This window comes from Balaenoptera borealis (assembly GCF_965194805.1).
Source record: "Balaenoptera borealis genome assembly, chromosome: 10".
NCBI classification, from domain to species: domain Eukaryota; kingdom Metazoa; phylum Chordata; class Mammalia; order Artiodactyla; family Balaenopteridae; genus Balaenoptera; species Balaenoptera borealis.
In genome coordinates, this window is record NC_138874.1 from 6,576,776 (window position 1) to 6,591,257 (window position 14,482).

The following is a 14,482-nucleotide window of genomic DNA, read 5'->3' on the forward strand; positions in this document are numbered from 1 at the left end:
AAATGGCCTGAAGGGTGATCAGAGGGAAGGGATATTTATTACGCATCCTATATTTTCAAGGATGAATATAACGCTCCCTTCTTTTTACTCCTCCTCTTAGAAAATAGGTCCTCATCCAAGCTTTAATTTTCTAGATGATATGACACTTTGCTTGACATCTTCCTTAGTCTAATTTGAACCTTCTTGATTCTTCTCTGAATATATAAAAAAAACTAGCTGCATTTTTTAGAAATGTCAGTTTCCCAGAAAATCCTTTCAAATGTCTGCAACAATGTTTCACCCATAAAAGGACCCATAGTATTTTACAGGGCTTGTGGTTAACAGTACATAAGAACTATGTGGGGGGCGGCCCGGCATACGATGAGAAGTTCCCTGGATCTGGAGGAAGAAGATTCCAGTGTTCACTTAGTTACTAACTAGCTATGTGCCCAGATGACAAATCACCCAACCTCCTTGAGTGCGCTTCTCTTCACCTATACAATGGGATAAAACTTCATAGGCTCGTGGTAAGGAACAAATGAGATCAGTTTCATACAGAAGGGGCGTGGCAATTTTAAAGAGTTCACAAATGTTAAGAGGAGCAGTGAAAAAAGGAATGTGTCTCCCATGTGTTCTGTTCCAGTGACAGCCAACACGATCCCTATATCGTGGGATATGTTGCAGTGTTATCCCACACTGCATGAAAACAGATGGTATTTGTGTAGCTTGGAATCTTTAACCACAAACATCTGTTTCTGATCAAATCTATTCCTTCTGCCTAAACACCTTCCCTGGTTCCCACAATCTAGAATCAAGCTGAAGCTCTGTTGCCTACTATTGTCTGACTTTAAACTACCCTTCCATTAATAGACCCCATTTTTTAGTCAAAAGAAACTGCTTCTCACGTACCTAATACTCCTGGAAATTTCCTACCTCATTATTTATCCACCTCTTAGCACACTCTGTCCCATTTTTACATGTCATTTTGCATGTCCTGGTCTTTAGGACTCAATCCAAATGCCACTTGCTTAACCAGCCTTCTTTGAGTCCTGTATCCTGAAGTATTCTCTCTGTTCTTTAAAATTCCACAGAATGTTGCCATTTTATCATTTCTACCTTTTAGTATTGTTACCTCTGCACGCAATGTATCTTCTCGATGACACTGTAAACTCGAGAGTAGAACCCACTCTGTTTCAGACTTATAGTAACTACACAGTGTGGGCCAAGGCACCACTTAACAGAGACTCAGCAAATGAGGAAGAGGAGGGGGAGAGAGAGAGAGAGAGAGAGATAGAAAGGCTGCATTGAGCGGATACAGATAAGACATTATCAAAAGGAGACCCCAACTCCGTCTTTAGGAGATTGGGGACTTGAGATAAACAAGTAAAATCAGCAAATCGATGAAACTGCAAAGGAGAAATGGCTAGTAATCTCGTTACATAATTGTGTAGTTAAGTGCTTAAGTGCAAAAATATTTTGCAGGAATTCAAATTCACTACAGTCATACAGTTTTTACTGCTGTGTTTCACAGTGGTGTTCTGTGGAGTATAAGCTAAAACATATAACATAATGGAGCCATTAAGTCTCTGGAATTAATTGGTTGCAAATGTCTGTCAGGGTTTGCCACTTTCTAAGGAGAGCAGGGCTAAGAGAGCGAAACAGTGAGGACTTGTACCTGATTCCCTCTCCAGGGTCCCTCTCATCTCAAAACTATAATTGGCAATGTCAGGGACGGGACTATCTGGAGACAAGAGGCTGGGCTGGATGACCTCGACAACTTCATCCTAATTTTGCAAATCTAGACCCCTGGATATTTTTCTGGCTCTTCTGAGCTATCATTAAGGATGTGTCAAAGGTATCATTTATTGGCTCTAAACAGATCTTCAAAGGGTAAGCATGGAAATGAAAGAAAAGCAAGAGGTGTCCCCAGTGCTTCACACACCCTGAGGCATGACAGATTCTCCATCCATGGTTTAGCTAGCATTTCAGTGGGGGATCCACGAAACACCAGGCAAAAGTGTTCCTTATCTTCTCTTACAACTCTATTTATTATGCATCTCTGACAGCAGGAAATGATGCTATGTGCTCAAAAAGATTCCCTACCCCTCTATCCATCTTACACTTTAAGAAACTTTCTTTTTGTTTCTGATTTCCATACACATCCACAGCGCTCCTTCCTGGAATCCTAAGAGGGTCTGCTCTCAGGTGAAAAGGAGCTCTGAGGGCTCTGTCCGGGGATAGTGGGAATAAATTTGGATCCCACACTTGTAGCAGAGGAGTGTGTTAAGGACAGACTGGTTCCTATCTCAGCTCCCCAGGCAAGAAAAATAATGAAATAGGAATCACATAATCACAGGGTTTCTTATATTTTTATCAATTGAAATATATTTATATTCTGCGTGTTTAAAAAAAAAAAAAGAGAGAGAAAGATTTGATATGGCTTCATTCAGCAAACACTGTGCCAGGCTCAGATGCTTGGCTAGGCAACAGAATGGAGAAAAGCATACTTCCTCTAAAGCTACACCCTTTCTTGGTCTGAGGATAAGATTTTGGTTCTGAAATAGCTGAGAGAGACAGGGCTAAAATAACTTGCATTTCCTGATGTTTTGTTAAGTCTTCTTATTTCTCACTTGTGGATTTGTTGGTTGCGGAACTGGTCACCTTAGCTTCCTCAGGATGAAGCTAATATTCCCCTTGGTGAAAACAAGAGGTGATACCAGGTGATTGGCTGGAATCTGTGGCCAGTTCTATCCACGAAATGCCATCCATGCCTGTGTACACATGGCACTGAATTCCTTCTCCTCTACCAATGTATCTCCATCAACTCAAAAGAAGCCGACCTCTAAATAACCCTGCCTGAGTACATTCTTTCTGCACTGAATATATCATTGTATACATATGCACCTGTCCTTTTGCACTGACTTTATGGGCTATGCATGGTATTATTTCCTGGGTATTTTGATACAATTTTCACAGGGAAAACAAATGGGTTTCTGGGGACATACGCAGAGCTCCATGAATTCAAATGTGAGATAAAGGAGGACTGATTTATTCCCCTCATCCTAGCTGGCTCTTCTTACCTAGTTTTAACCTTTGTCCCTAGAATTGGAAAGGATTCCTTTTTTTTTTTTTTTGAGTTTGCAACTTTGATTTGCTCTTTCAGCTAGAAGAACGATCAAAACACATAAGTCAAAAAGATGTGGCTACATTAAAAAAACAAATTTATGACATCAATCGTAAGAATTATCTTTTCACTTACAGTAATATATTTCCTATTAGACTACTGTTTCCTAAATAAAATCATGCTGTGAGTTCAGCGTTCCAGGAATATAAGCTTAAAGAGAAATTAGTACTACAGTTACAGAATCTTTGAAATAGCTCCGACTAAAGGTATTATATTTATGGTAGGCTTTTCCCCTCAATGATACCTATTGTAAATGCTTTTATTTATTTTTTACTCAAAGCAATAATGGCGTGGCCTCCACAGTTTAAATAGTTAACCCCTGCATTCTTATAACATCAACTCTGATCTGTTTCCCTGGCTTTGCAAGATGAGGTATTATTGCTATGCCCAACTTTCCTCTTTCTGTCCCTTTTCCATCTTCTGCTGACCACATCTTTAGTATTTCTGTTGCCAAAACTGATAATGTCTACATCTGTTACATTATCGTCATTTTCTTTATTTTGTTTTCAGGTTGACTCTAAAAGCTGAAAGCCAATAATGAACACTTCCTTTATTATGACTCTGATGCAGAGCCAAGAAGTGAGCTAGAGTGAACTAGAATTGCATTTCTTTCTCTCCAGTCATGATTGATCCCTGTGTCACTCGAAAGAGGTCCCCAGGTTTGTGGTCAGATGAATCCCCTTATGCACTACCCGTTCCAGATTTTGCTACCTCTTAGTTGGTTCTGTGTTTGAATCATGCCTGGAAATGGTTCTTGAATTGGCTCTTTATCGGGTAGGTTCCCTGCCAGCTCGGCAGCACTACTCAATCTACCGAGGTCACCTCCTCTGGAAAGCTCCCTGTGACGCTCCCCCAGAAAACATGCTTCATTTTCTCCTCTGCACATAATACTTACTTTTCAAATGAGCCTTATCGCATTGTTTTGCTTTGTTTTCTGGTGATTTACCTTTTTCTTATCCCCTACTAGATTACAAACCCTTTAAAGGGAAGGAACGTGTTTACCTACCTGTGTTCCTAGTGATTGGCACATAGGGGGTTCACTCATATTTGTTCCATTTAATTTGAAAATAAAACTCTAAAGATTATCTTGAAAATCTTTAAGGTTTTTTTTCAGTTGATGCAAAAGATGTGTTAGGGATATGGTTGGTTATTTCTTTAAGAAGACTGAATACACGAGCTTTCCTCAAAAACATTTAGACATCCAAGAAAGTGATCTTATATAAATGTATAGTATATGATATGTACAGAAAATGACCTCGAGGAAAATACTAAAAGTGATTATCTCTGGGAGATGAGGTTATAGGTCATTTTTCTAAATACTGCAATGTAATATGGTGACTATGTATTATTGATATAATAAAGATGATAAATAGTAGTCAGAAGACAGATATGAGGTCTTCCCATCAGTCTCCTTCTACTTGTTATGAATACTAACAATTGAAGCAGGACATTCAAAGAATTAGTTCATCTAATTCCAATACTGCATGATGGGATGCTTAATACAGAATTGACTGGTCCTAGGAAGGAAGTTATAAAGTGGCAAAAACGTGACACAGTTTTGGCAGTTAAGATCCTTGAAGCTTATAAATTTGATATAGAGTCCTCTCACTCCCACTTTTCTTCTCATCTTCAATTTCTTAAAACCTGAATTGCAGTGACTTATATACATGTTCATTGATTCTTCTGAATCAGTGGGCTTCTAACTTTTTTTAACTGTGTTTTACAGAAATAAAAACACATTCTACCTTGTGATTCAGTGCACACACATACGCATTCTACTGAGAATGAATTTCGTGTGACAATATCCTCACTTTGTGGGAGTTGTTCTGATGCGTTCTATTCTATGCTATCCTAAATAAATAAAAATGCTCTTCCGAATCTACTAAGTTGATTTCATGACTTGAAATGTGAAAACTACTGTTTGAAACTCTAAGGACTTTGAGAACCAGTCTTTATTCATCTCTATCTCATATGGTGCCTTCACACATAGAAGAAAGTCAAGAAATGTTGTTACATAAATATTTTTTCCTGAGTAAAAAGAATACTCTCTTGGACAGCACTACCCAAAAACCATCTTTTGATTTCTCTCCCTGTGTTTTGTGTGGTGCAGAGAACATAGTGGGAGCTGGACAGTCGCTTGCTGAATGGCCACAGAAATGTAGAAAAGATTCATTCTTTAATGTCTTCATTGAAGGAAGGAATAGGAAAAAAAGGGAAGAAAGGCAGAGCTAGCTCTGGTCATTTTCAAACAAAAGGCATAGGAATGAGCTGGCATGGAGAATCCAGGAAGACTGAAGATCTGCCGAGTTTCATGTTGGCCCATGAGAGCTCCATGTGATTTATATTTTGTCATTGCTAGACAAAACATTGCTAGCAGGGAAACACGTTAAATCAAAATGGCAATTTAAGGTGAAAGGGTAATTCTCCCTTGATCCCCAGCCCTACCACCTGAATCTTCACCAGATATGGCCTCTAACATCTCCAAGTAATGAAAGCAAACTAATTTGCCAGGAACCAAAGCTTGCCCATATCTTCATTTGCTTTTCCTATAGCACTGACTTTAAATACACAACATGTTAAACTTTAGCCTAAATAGATTATTTTAAGAACCTTTCCCTAATGGATCGTATTCAAGCTATATGCAACGAGTGTCACTGAGAACTCGCTCCACATCAGGCATAGTGCCAGATAGCATGAAAGGTAAGTGAAACCTGACCAGATCTCAGCCTATTTGGTGCAGGCAGCCATGTACACAGTAAGCTTTGCTATGGTATTTCAAGCATCAGACCATAGATCTGAGTAAAGAGCTGTGTATACACAGAAAGAAAGTCTCCTGTTATGCCAAGAGTGAGAGGTAGAGTCCAGGGGGAGGACTTGACAGAGGAGGTGACGTTTGAGCAGGTCTTTAAAGATGGAATGGGAATTTCCAGAAGTCGAAGGGTAAGGGGCATTCAGGTTAGTGGGGACTATATGAACTTGGCTGCCAGGAGCAGGTAAGTCTAGGATGCTTTAGGGATTGCTAAGTGGCTGGGTGTTTTTGTTGCTTAAAGGTTTATGGTGCAAGTTGAACAGGAAGAAGCTGATATCCAGTTGAGAAAAAAACTAGAGTATCATGGTAGGCAGCTGGGTATTTACTGGGCATTTAAACATGTAGCACTATGTTTATTCTTTAATTTTTGAGAGTGTGCAAAGCTTGTCCTCCTCAGCGTTTGTGATGTGGAATTATATAGCTGGAAGGAAACTCACGTTATTTACCCCCAAACCACTCATTTTATACATGAAGAAACAGAAGTATAAGTCATTTGGTTAAAAGGGTCTTTTCCCAAGGATTGGAGAAAATTCAGCCCATTTGCATATAGATAGAAAGCAATCTTCCTGCTGCTGTTGTATAGACTGGCACTTAGTCAAAAAGAAAAACAGCTCACTGTTTATTTAAATTGAGCAGGAAGGAAGTGCAGGAGCAGGTGGGTGGACCCGATAATCTCACTATTCAGGGCACAGACGAATTTAGTGTAAAGGTAGCTTTGATTTGGACACCTTCCAAGGAAACTGAGCTACAGAAGTACCAGGAGGACTCGGTAATGAGGCAGTTTTATGCCAAAAGTAATCACAAGGCAGAGCCTCTGGACCCCACCAGGGTGTCTTTTAATTCAGTCATGAACAGCACACATAGAAGGTCTTCCCCTCCTTCGGGATTTAAAAGAAAATTCTCTCTAGTTAGTGAATAGGAATTCCTCGGTTGGTAACAAGAAATTTTGGGGTAGAGGCCGCTCCATGAATAATACCCTGAGTCTAAGTGTATCAGCCTCCTTTGATGGGTCTTGTCTCGACCTCCTCTGGGATGTAGATCATAAGATACTGTGACCCCAGAAGAGGCTCTGAGAAGTCAATGCCTGAAGGATTTTGAGAAACCTCTCCTCTCAGGGGCTAGTTCTCGATTTCCATGGACATTAAACTCTGGCTTGTGGGGCCCCATCTTGAGCATAGGCCATATTCATCCTAGTGATAGGACAGGCCTGGGTGTCTTTGCATGAGCAATCAAAGAGCCTGCTGAGAAAGATCTCATCCCGAAGGAGGACAGAGTCAAGGTAATAAGCTCAATCCAAGGAAGAAGCTTCACTTTCAAGGGGAGGGGCCGAGTCATTTAATTCTGGCTCAGTCCCAGCCCAGTTGCACAAGGAAGGTGGACCCCAAATCAGGTCAATATGAAAGCAGAGTTGCACTAACTCTCTGGGAGAATTAAGCCACAAGGCTTTGTAGCTTATGCAATTGTGCCCTGCACAACGGACCCAGTGTCAGGGCCCCTGTTGCTCAAGAAGGCCAGGGTGCCCTCTTAGCATGCTCTAATAAGGAATAGATCCAGTGGAGGGTTTCTAAATGTCCAAGAATGAAGACAAATGCTAGGGATTTTTGCAAAGGAAAAAAATAATTCAAAGATGAACAAGGAGCCATGGAAATCCAGATGTCCTCAGAGGCAGCTCAGACACCAATAATCATTTGCTTTTCACATGATGTGGCAGCTTTTGTCTCCGTTTGACAAAATTATAATCGAAGAACAAGAATAGGGCAAAAGGTAATTGGCTGGCAACTAACCCGTGGAAAAGCAGTTTCCTCCAGATATCAGGAGGTTGGCACTACAACGGAGGAACCACATAGATTCACACGCAGCAGTTTTCTCTAAGTGATTTTACCATAAAACGTTAAGTGACACATTCTGTCCTAGACCACAAGCAGGTAGTGTTAATTTTTTCCCTCATTTCCATAAAGGTCACGAGCAAAAAAATGAGCATGACAGCTGAGGCAGAAACGTAACGCCGTAAATACACGGAGAAAGCATATCACATAAAGAATGCTAACGTCCATTTGCTTTGGGGGAAGGATGCTTCTAAGAGGAAAAAAAAGTCTAGTTACTTAAAAAGTCTTACTGCTTATTCCTGATAAAATATAAAAATATTGCTTTCAATCTGTACTGCTGATTTAATCACACGGTACTTAGTAAATTATGTCTCCGGAATGCTGCTGGCAAAGAGCGCTCCCCATCCCACAGGTGGGCTTTTGCTCCAGGTCAGGGCACCTCCAGACCTCACCTTTGCTTCTGGACTTCTGACTTAATTTTCAGAGAATGGATATTTGCCAGGCTAACTTTGTAATGATAAATTATCCCCTTCCTTGGGACTCTCAACAGTTCTATAATCTCTTTGATGCCCCTTCTATATTGGAGACAAAACTGTGGAGGATGATTTCTCATTTTTCTGCTCCTATCTGCTAAAATTGCCAGAACGCTTACCATCATAGTCAGGAATAGCAACGTATTTTAAAAATTCATATACAAAGAAAAACGGTTCCTTCAGGTATTCTGATAGTGTATCTGTTCCCTCAAGTCGGTCAAGAGGGTATTTATACAGCGCTTGATGCCAAAAGGCTTTGTTGAAGGAGTGAACCTCAGAGACCAGCAGCCTCCTGCGCCCCTTCCTGGTGCATCCAGGACCTGGGGTGTAACCACATCTCAATTTCACCCTTCAAATAAATCGCCCACGGGGAATCCAAGGATTACAGATGGAAGGAAGGCTTAGGAAGCATCTGATTCAGTATCTTCCACTTAGAGTTGAGAAAATGCAGAGATTAACCAACTCCTCCAACAGTCTCCGGCCACTACGTAGTGTTTTGGGACCAAGTCCCTTATTCTGACTCCTGGTCCAGGAGCTACACTGCTTTTACCCACCTCTCTGGGTGACAGGTGATGGAAAAGGAAATAAGGCAACATTGTATAGCTCTGACTTTCTTAAATGTGCTTTTAGAATACAAAGCCCACATTAAAAAAACACCACCAAACACAAAGAAAGACAACTGAGAAAAACTCCTCATGAAATGAATAGGGGAATTTTCTGTCTCCTCAGTCAACTGGTACTAGATGTTCTGAAATTGAGACAGAGGAAACACCAAACGAAAACACAGTAGTTTCAGGGTGGTGAGAGGCTACAGAGTGGTTCTGCGGAGATCATGTGCTGGCACTGCCCACCCCCCAGGGACGTCATCTGTCCCCCACTGCCCACATGAGTCACCATATATGGCCTCATTTTCTTAGAAGCAACTCTCATCCAAGCGTGGTCCACTGACACATTTCATTTCTGAATCTTGTGGACATCATGTTAAATATTATATACGCTGCTTTAAATTAAGCACGTTTTGACTAAGGGTGAAGGGTAAAGAATGTAATGTATTTTCCAGCACTTTACATACATTATCTCTTTTAAACCTTACAACCACCTCAAGAAGTATATATTTTAATGTTTATGTGACAGATGTAGGACTAGAAACTCAGAATCTCCCCAAATACATGGAGCCAATAAATAAGCAGGATGGGATTAACTGAGTTCTTTCTGATTTGAAAATTCATGGTATTTTAAAAGGCACGTTTCACAGTCGGTCTTAAATCACAGTTCCAGGGCATGGGTATCATTTTACCATTAAAAAGAATTCTTGGAAAGAGACACAGAGATTTTAAATATTAAGGCTTTTTCAAATTCTTTAAAAGGAAGGGTACAGTATTTGAGCAGGGTGAAGGAATGATAATTATCAAGAAGTCCTATTCAGCTTGTCCATGTGTCAGGCAATGCCCCAAGTGCCTATCAGACATGAATCCATTTGATCCTCAATCCTGTGAGGGAAGTACTGTTGTTACCTTCTTTTTAGAGATGAGCAAACTGAATACAGAGGTTGAGTAATTTGCTCAAGAGCACACAGCTAGTAAGTGGCAGAGCTGGGTTTGAAATCCATGTGGTCAGGCTCTACAGATCCTGCTTTAACCATTCTGTTGGCTGACTTTCCCAGTCCTTGCATGCAGACAAGGCAGGCTGGAGAGTTTTAAGGAAGGCTGGTATGAGAAGAAACACCAAAGACTGATATACTGAAATTGATTTGAAAATAAATGCTTCTTAAATATGGAAAGTAAAACACTATACTAGATAGCAGGTGTTTTCGAACCTCAGGGTTGCTGGAATAACTATTGACCGCAATGGAAACTAAGTTAATCAAGTTTGAAAGTTCTAAAATTCCTTGGTGAGCAGAAAAAGGAAGAAAGAAAGAGAGAAAGAGAGAGGGAGAGAAAGGGAAGAGGGAGGGAGGGAGGGAGGGAAGGAAGGAAGGAAGGAAGGAAGGGGGAGGGAGGGAAGAAAGAGAGAGAAAGAAAGAGAAAAGAAGGAAGGAAAGAAGGAAAGAAAGAAAGGAAGGAAGAAAAGAAAGATGGGAAGGAAGGAAGAAGGGAAGGAAGGGAGGGAGGGAGAAAGAGAGAGAAAGAAAAGGAAGGAAGGAAGGAAGGAAGGAAGGAAGGAAGAAAGAAAGAAAGAAAGAAAGAAAGAAAGAAAGAAAGAAAAAGAAAGAAAGAAAGAAAGAACTTAAACTAGGCTTTAGAGCAACAGTTGCCATACCTTCTGGTAGGAGAGTCACACAGATTCTCAGAGGCAGCAATTTTTCTTACCTTATAATTAAAGAAGGTGAGGCTCAGGGAGGCCAAGACCCCCACTGCTGAAATTAGATTTAGAACTGCTAGTTCCACACACCACTACAGTTAAACAATCCAATTCACCACACAGATTCATTTCTTTCACAAAAGGATAGAAATAAGTTCAAACCAAAACAGACAACAACAAAAACAAAAGCAAGCTGACATAAAGGACATTTCAAAAAAGCAAATCTATGCATACCTGTTGTGGGAAATCACACTTATCTTGCCCCACGGAATCTACACCAGCATCTATTACCCTTAGTACCTCCAGCCCATCAGCAGGTCCCTGTAGCTCCACTTCAAATAGGTCCAGAATCTTAGTCCAAGCCGTGATCAACTCACACAACAGTCTCCTGAGTTGTCTGCTTCTTCCATCTTGGGCCTCCTACCATCCATTATATTGACAGCAGCCAGAGGGGCACTTGTAAAACATAAAACATCTCACTCCTCAGCATAAAATCCCTCCAGTCTTTTCCTATTACTTAGAGCAAAATCCAAACCCATGTTACAGCTCCCAGTTACCTTCCTGAATTTCTCTTACCCACTGTCATACAGCCTCCAGGCTGCTCCGTGAACACTCCAAACAGGCTCCCACCTCAGGGCCTTTGCATCACCTGTCCTCTTTCCTGAACTAGTCGATTCCCAGAGAGCAGCATCACGTCATTCGGTTCTTTACTCAAATGTCACTGCATCAGAGCCCACTCCTGGCTACACTAAATAAGCCATCTTCTTCACGCTATGCCCTCTGGAACCATTTTCCTTCACGATAATTGTTGCCCCATAACATGATGTGTGTGTATGTGTGTGTGTTTGTTTTTTCTAATGGAAACACAAGCTCCATGAGAGCAGGGACTTTAATGCATCACTGCCTCCTTTGTGTCTAGAACAATGCCTGAAACATAATAGATGCTTAATAAAAATGTGTTTGATGAGGAATGAATAACTTATGATCATAACAGTAAATCTGAAATGCAAAGAGAAAATTATCTCCCACACATTCTAAAAGAAGTATATGGTGCACTTTATAATGTTTTCTTATTTAAAGCACATTAAAATTATCCTAGCATTTACTACTTAGGTACCATAAAAATCTTTGCAGTTCAACGTGATATACTGCCGAAAATTTATGGACAATTGAGGTTTTATTGTTAGGTGGAAATTATGCTGAACTTTTTAGTGGGTTAAATTTGTACTTAAAAATTTTTCTTATTCTCTATGTATAGCGAAATTTATGATGGCTACTAGGTTTATGCAATCACTTAGGGAAAATAATATGAGAAATAGCTAATATTTATTGAGGTATGCTATTTATAGGCTCTGGTCTAAACCTTTTACCTGTTCTAATTCATTTAATCCTTAAAAAAAAATCTCTGAGGTAGGAAATATTACTACCTCCAATTTACCAATGAGGACCCTGAAATACAGAGAGTTAAAATATCCTAACGGAGGCCACAGGGCTCATTAGCAGTGGAACCAGGGTACAAATGACAATGTCTTCACGCTTCTTTTTAGTCATCATTTTTAATTTAAAAAATACCTTTTATAAAAAAAAAAACAAAACACCTTTTATTTATCTACAGTGTATCAGGCATCGAGTCAAGTAGCAAGGATGCAACACAATGATGTAACCCCTACTGTCACATGGAACAGGGGAGTGGACAGGACACCAGGCTGCCCGAGAGGCCAAGCCCACCTGGGGTGATGGGACCAGGGAGGCTTCACTGGGCACAGAGTTAGTCCCTTCTCCATTGTAACTTCCATATTAATGGTGGGGTCATTAAGCACTGTGGAGAGATCCAGGTTCTCCCTCTTCGTCCCCTAGAGTCTTCCACTGAACGCAGAGAAGAAAGGGGCTATTTCAGTAATAAGTTGCCTAAGCCTTGCTGTTTGGTTCTGTGGGTGGCCTTGAATCTGTAACTTTGCAGTGTGCCACTCTTGCTGCACTTCAGCCAGGTTTTTCTTGACATCTGAAGAGGCAGTGTCTCTAGAGAGGATATTTTTGCATTCCTCCATATGTTGCTTTTTGTCTCCTCACATATATTGCCAATAAAACTTGCGAGTTCCACCACAGGCCAGCTCTGCAACTTGCGTTTAGTGTTGGCCCGGGAAGAAATATATTATTATTATTTCCATTGGTTCATGTCTTTCCCTCTATTGTGGAAATGCGATTTTCTTGCATTTCCCCTCAATATATTGATGCACTTTCTCTCATCTGATTTCACTCATCTTTTTTTTTTTTTTTTTTTTGATGTAGACTGTTTTTAAAGTCTTCATTGAATTTGTTACAATAGTGCTTCTGTTTTATGTTTTGGGTTTTGGCCGTGAGGCATGTGGGATCTTAGCTCCCTGACCAGGGATGGAACCTGCACCCCCTGCTCTGGAAGGCACCATCTTAACCACTGGACCGCCAGGGAAGTCCCTTCACTCGTGTATCTTATACGTCTCACAGGTTTCTTTTATTGATGACAGCGCTTGCTTCTACCCTGTTTCAAAAAATCTATTTAATAAAGTGTCCTGCTTCTGTATTTATCTCAAAGCTTTTCTACTGATTACCTGATTCTTTTCATTTTTCCAATGCTGTGGATTAACGTAATTTTTTTTTTTTTCTTGTTTGGTTCTTTGCCACAGTCCTCTCCCTAAATATCTGCTCCACTGACCTTGGTTTAATCAGACTATGACTGTTGCATGACACTGAACCCAGAGGAAGGACAGACATGCTTTGATGTTGAAAAAGTGTCTCTTTCTCTCAGGTGGTGTCATTTTGCAATCATATTTATTATGTCTATCGAGCATATTTGTTTATCTTATGTTTTCAGTGTCTAGAGAACATTACAAATGACATCAGCATTATAAGATAGCAAAAGAGTCCCATTCACAAATGAATGGGGTGGGGGAATGAGCATGAGTAATTTTTAAAAACACATTTTAAAATTATGATGAAATACATCCTCGGGCTTCCCTGGTGGCGCAGTGGCTGAGAATCTGCCTGCCAATGCAGGGGACGCGGGTTCAAGCCCTGGTCTGGGAAGATCCCACATGCCGCGGAGCAACTGGGCCCGTGAGCCACAATTACTGAGCCTGCGCGTCTGGAGCCTGTGCTCCGCAACATGAGAGGACACGATAATGAGAGGCCCGCACACCGTGATGAAGAGTGGCCCCCGCTTGCTGCAACTAGAGAAAGCCCTCGCACAGAAACGAAGACCCAACACAGCCATAAATAAATAAATAAGTTAAAAAAAAAAAAAAGAGATCTTCTTTAAAAACAAAAAAAAATCCTCAACAATTTTTAAGTGTACATATAGTGGTATTAAGTACATTCACACTGTTGGGCAACCATCATTCATCGCAAGAACTCTTTCCATCTTGAAAAACTAAACTCTGTACCCATGAAACAATAACTCTCCGTTCCCCACTCTCCCTGGCACCTGACAACCAACTACCATTTTACTTCCTCTGTCTATGAGTTTGACTCCTCTAGGTCCTTTATATTAGTAGAATCATAAAGTATTTGCCCTTTGGCGACTGACTTATTTCACACAGCATAATGTCCTCAGGGTTCATCCACGATGCAGCATGCATCAGAATTCCCTTCCTTTTTAAGGCTGAATAATATTCACTGTACGGATACACTACATTTTGTTTTTCCATTCATCTGTCCATGGACAGTTAGGTTGCTTCTTCCCTTTGAGTACTGTGACCAAGGCTGCCATGAACATGGGTGTGCAAGTATCTCTTCAGAGTGTGTGCAATTTTAAAAGGCTTAGAGTCACAGAGTAACACAGATATAGGATGAGAGCTGTGCACAAGTGCTTAAG

General features: G+C 40.6%; 1 protein-coding gene across 13 annotated transcripts in view; it reads right to left on the reverse strand.

The window, feature by feature from the left end:
• CHRM3 (cholinergic receptor muscarinic 3) overlaps window positions 1–14,482 on the reverse strand; it is a 534,793-nt gene that overhangs the window by 104,399 nt on the left and 415,912 nt on the right. Inside the window, exon 5 of one of the 13 annotated variants that reach the window (XM_082407631.1) lies at window positions 10,933–11,088. The exons of 11 other annotated variants lie outside the window; for them this stretch is intronic. In XM_082407631.1, the coding sequence (XP_082263757.1) occupies window positions 10,933–10,943 (11 nt within the window). In that variant the 5' untranslated portion in view covers window positions 10,944–11,088. Of the gene's footprint in view, window positions 1–10,866; window positions 11,089–14,482 lie in introns of all 13 variants that reach the window. One more of the 13 variants, XM_082407633.1, reaches the window with a different exon arrangement.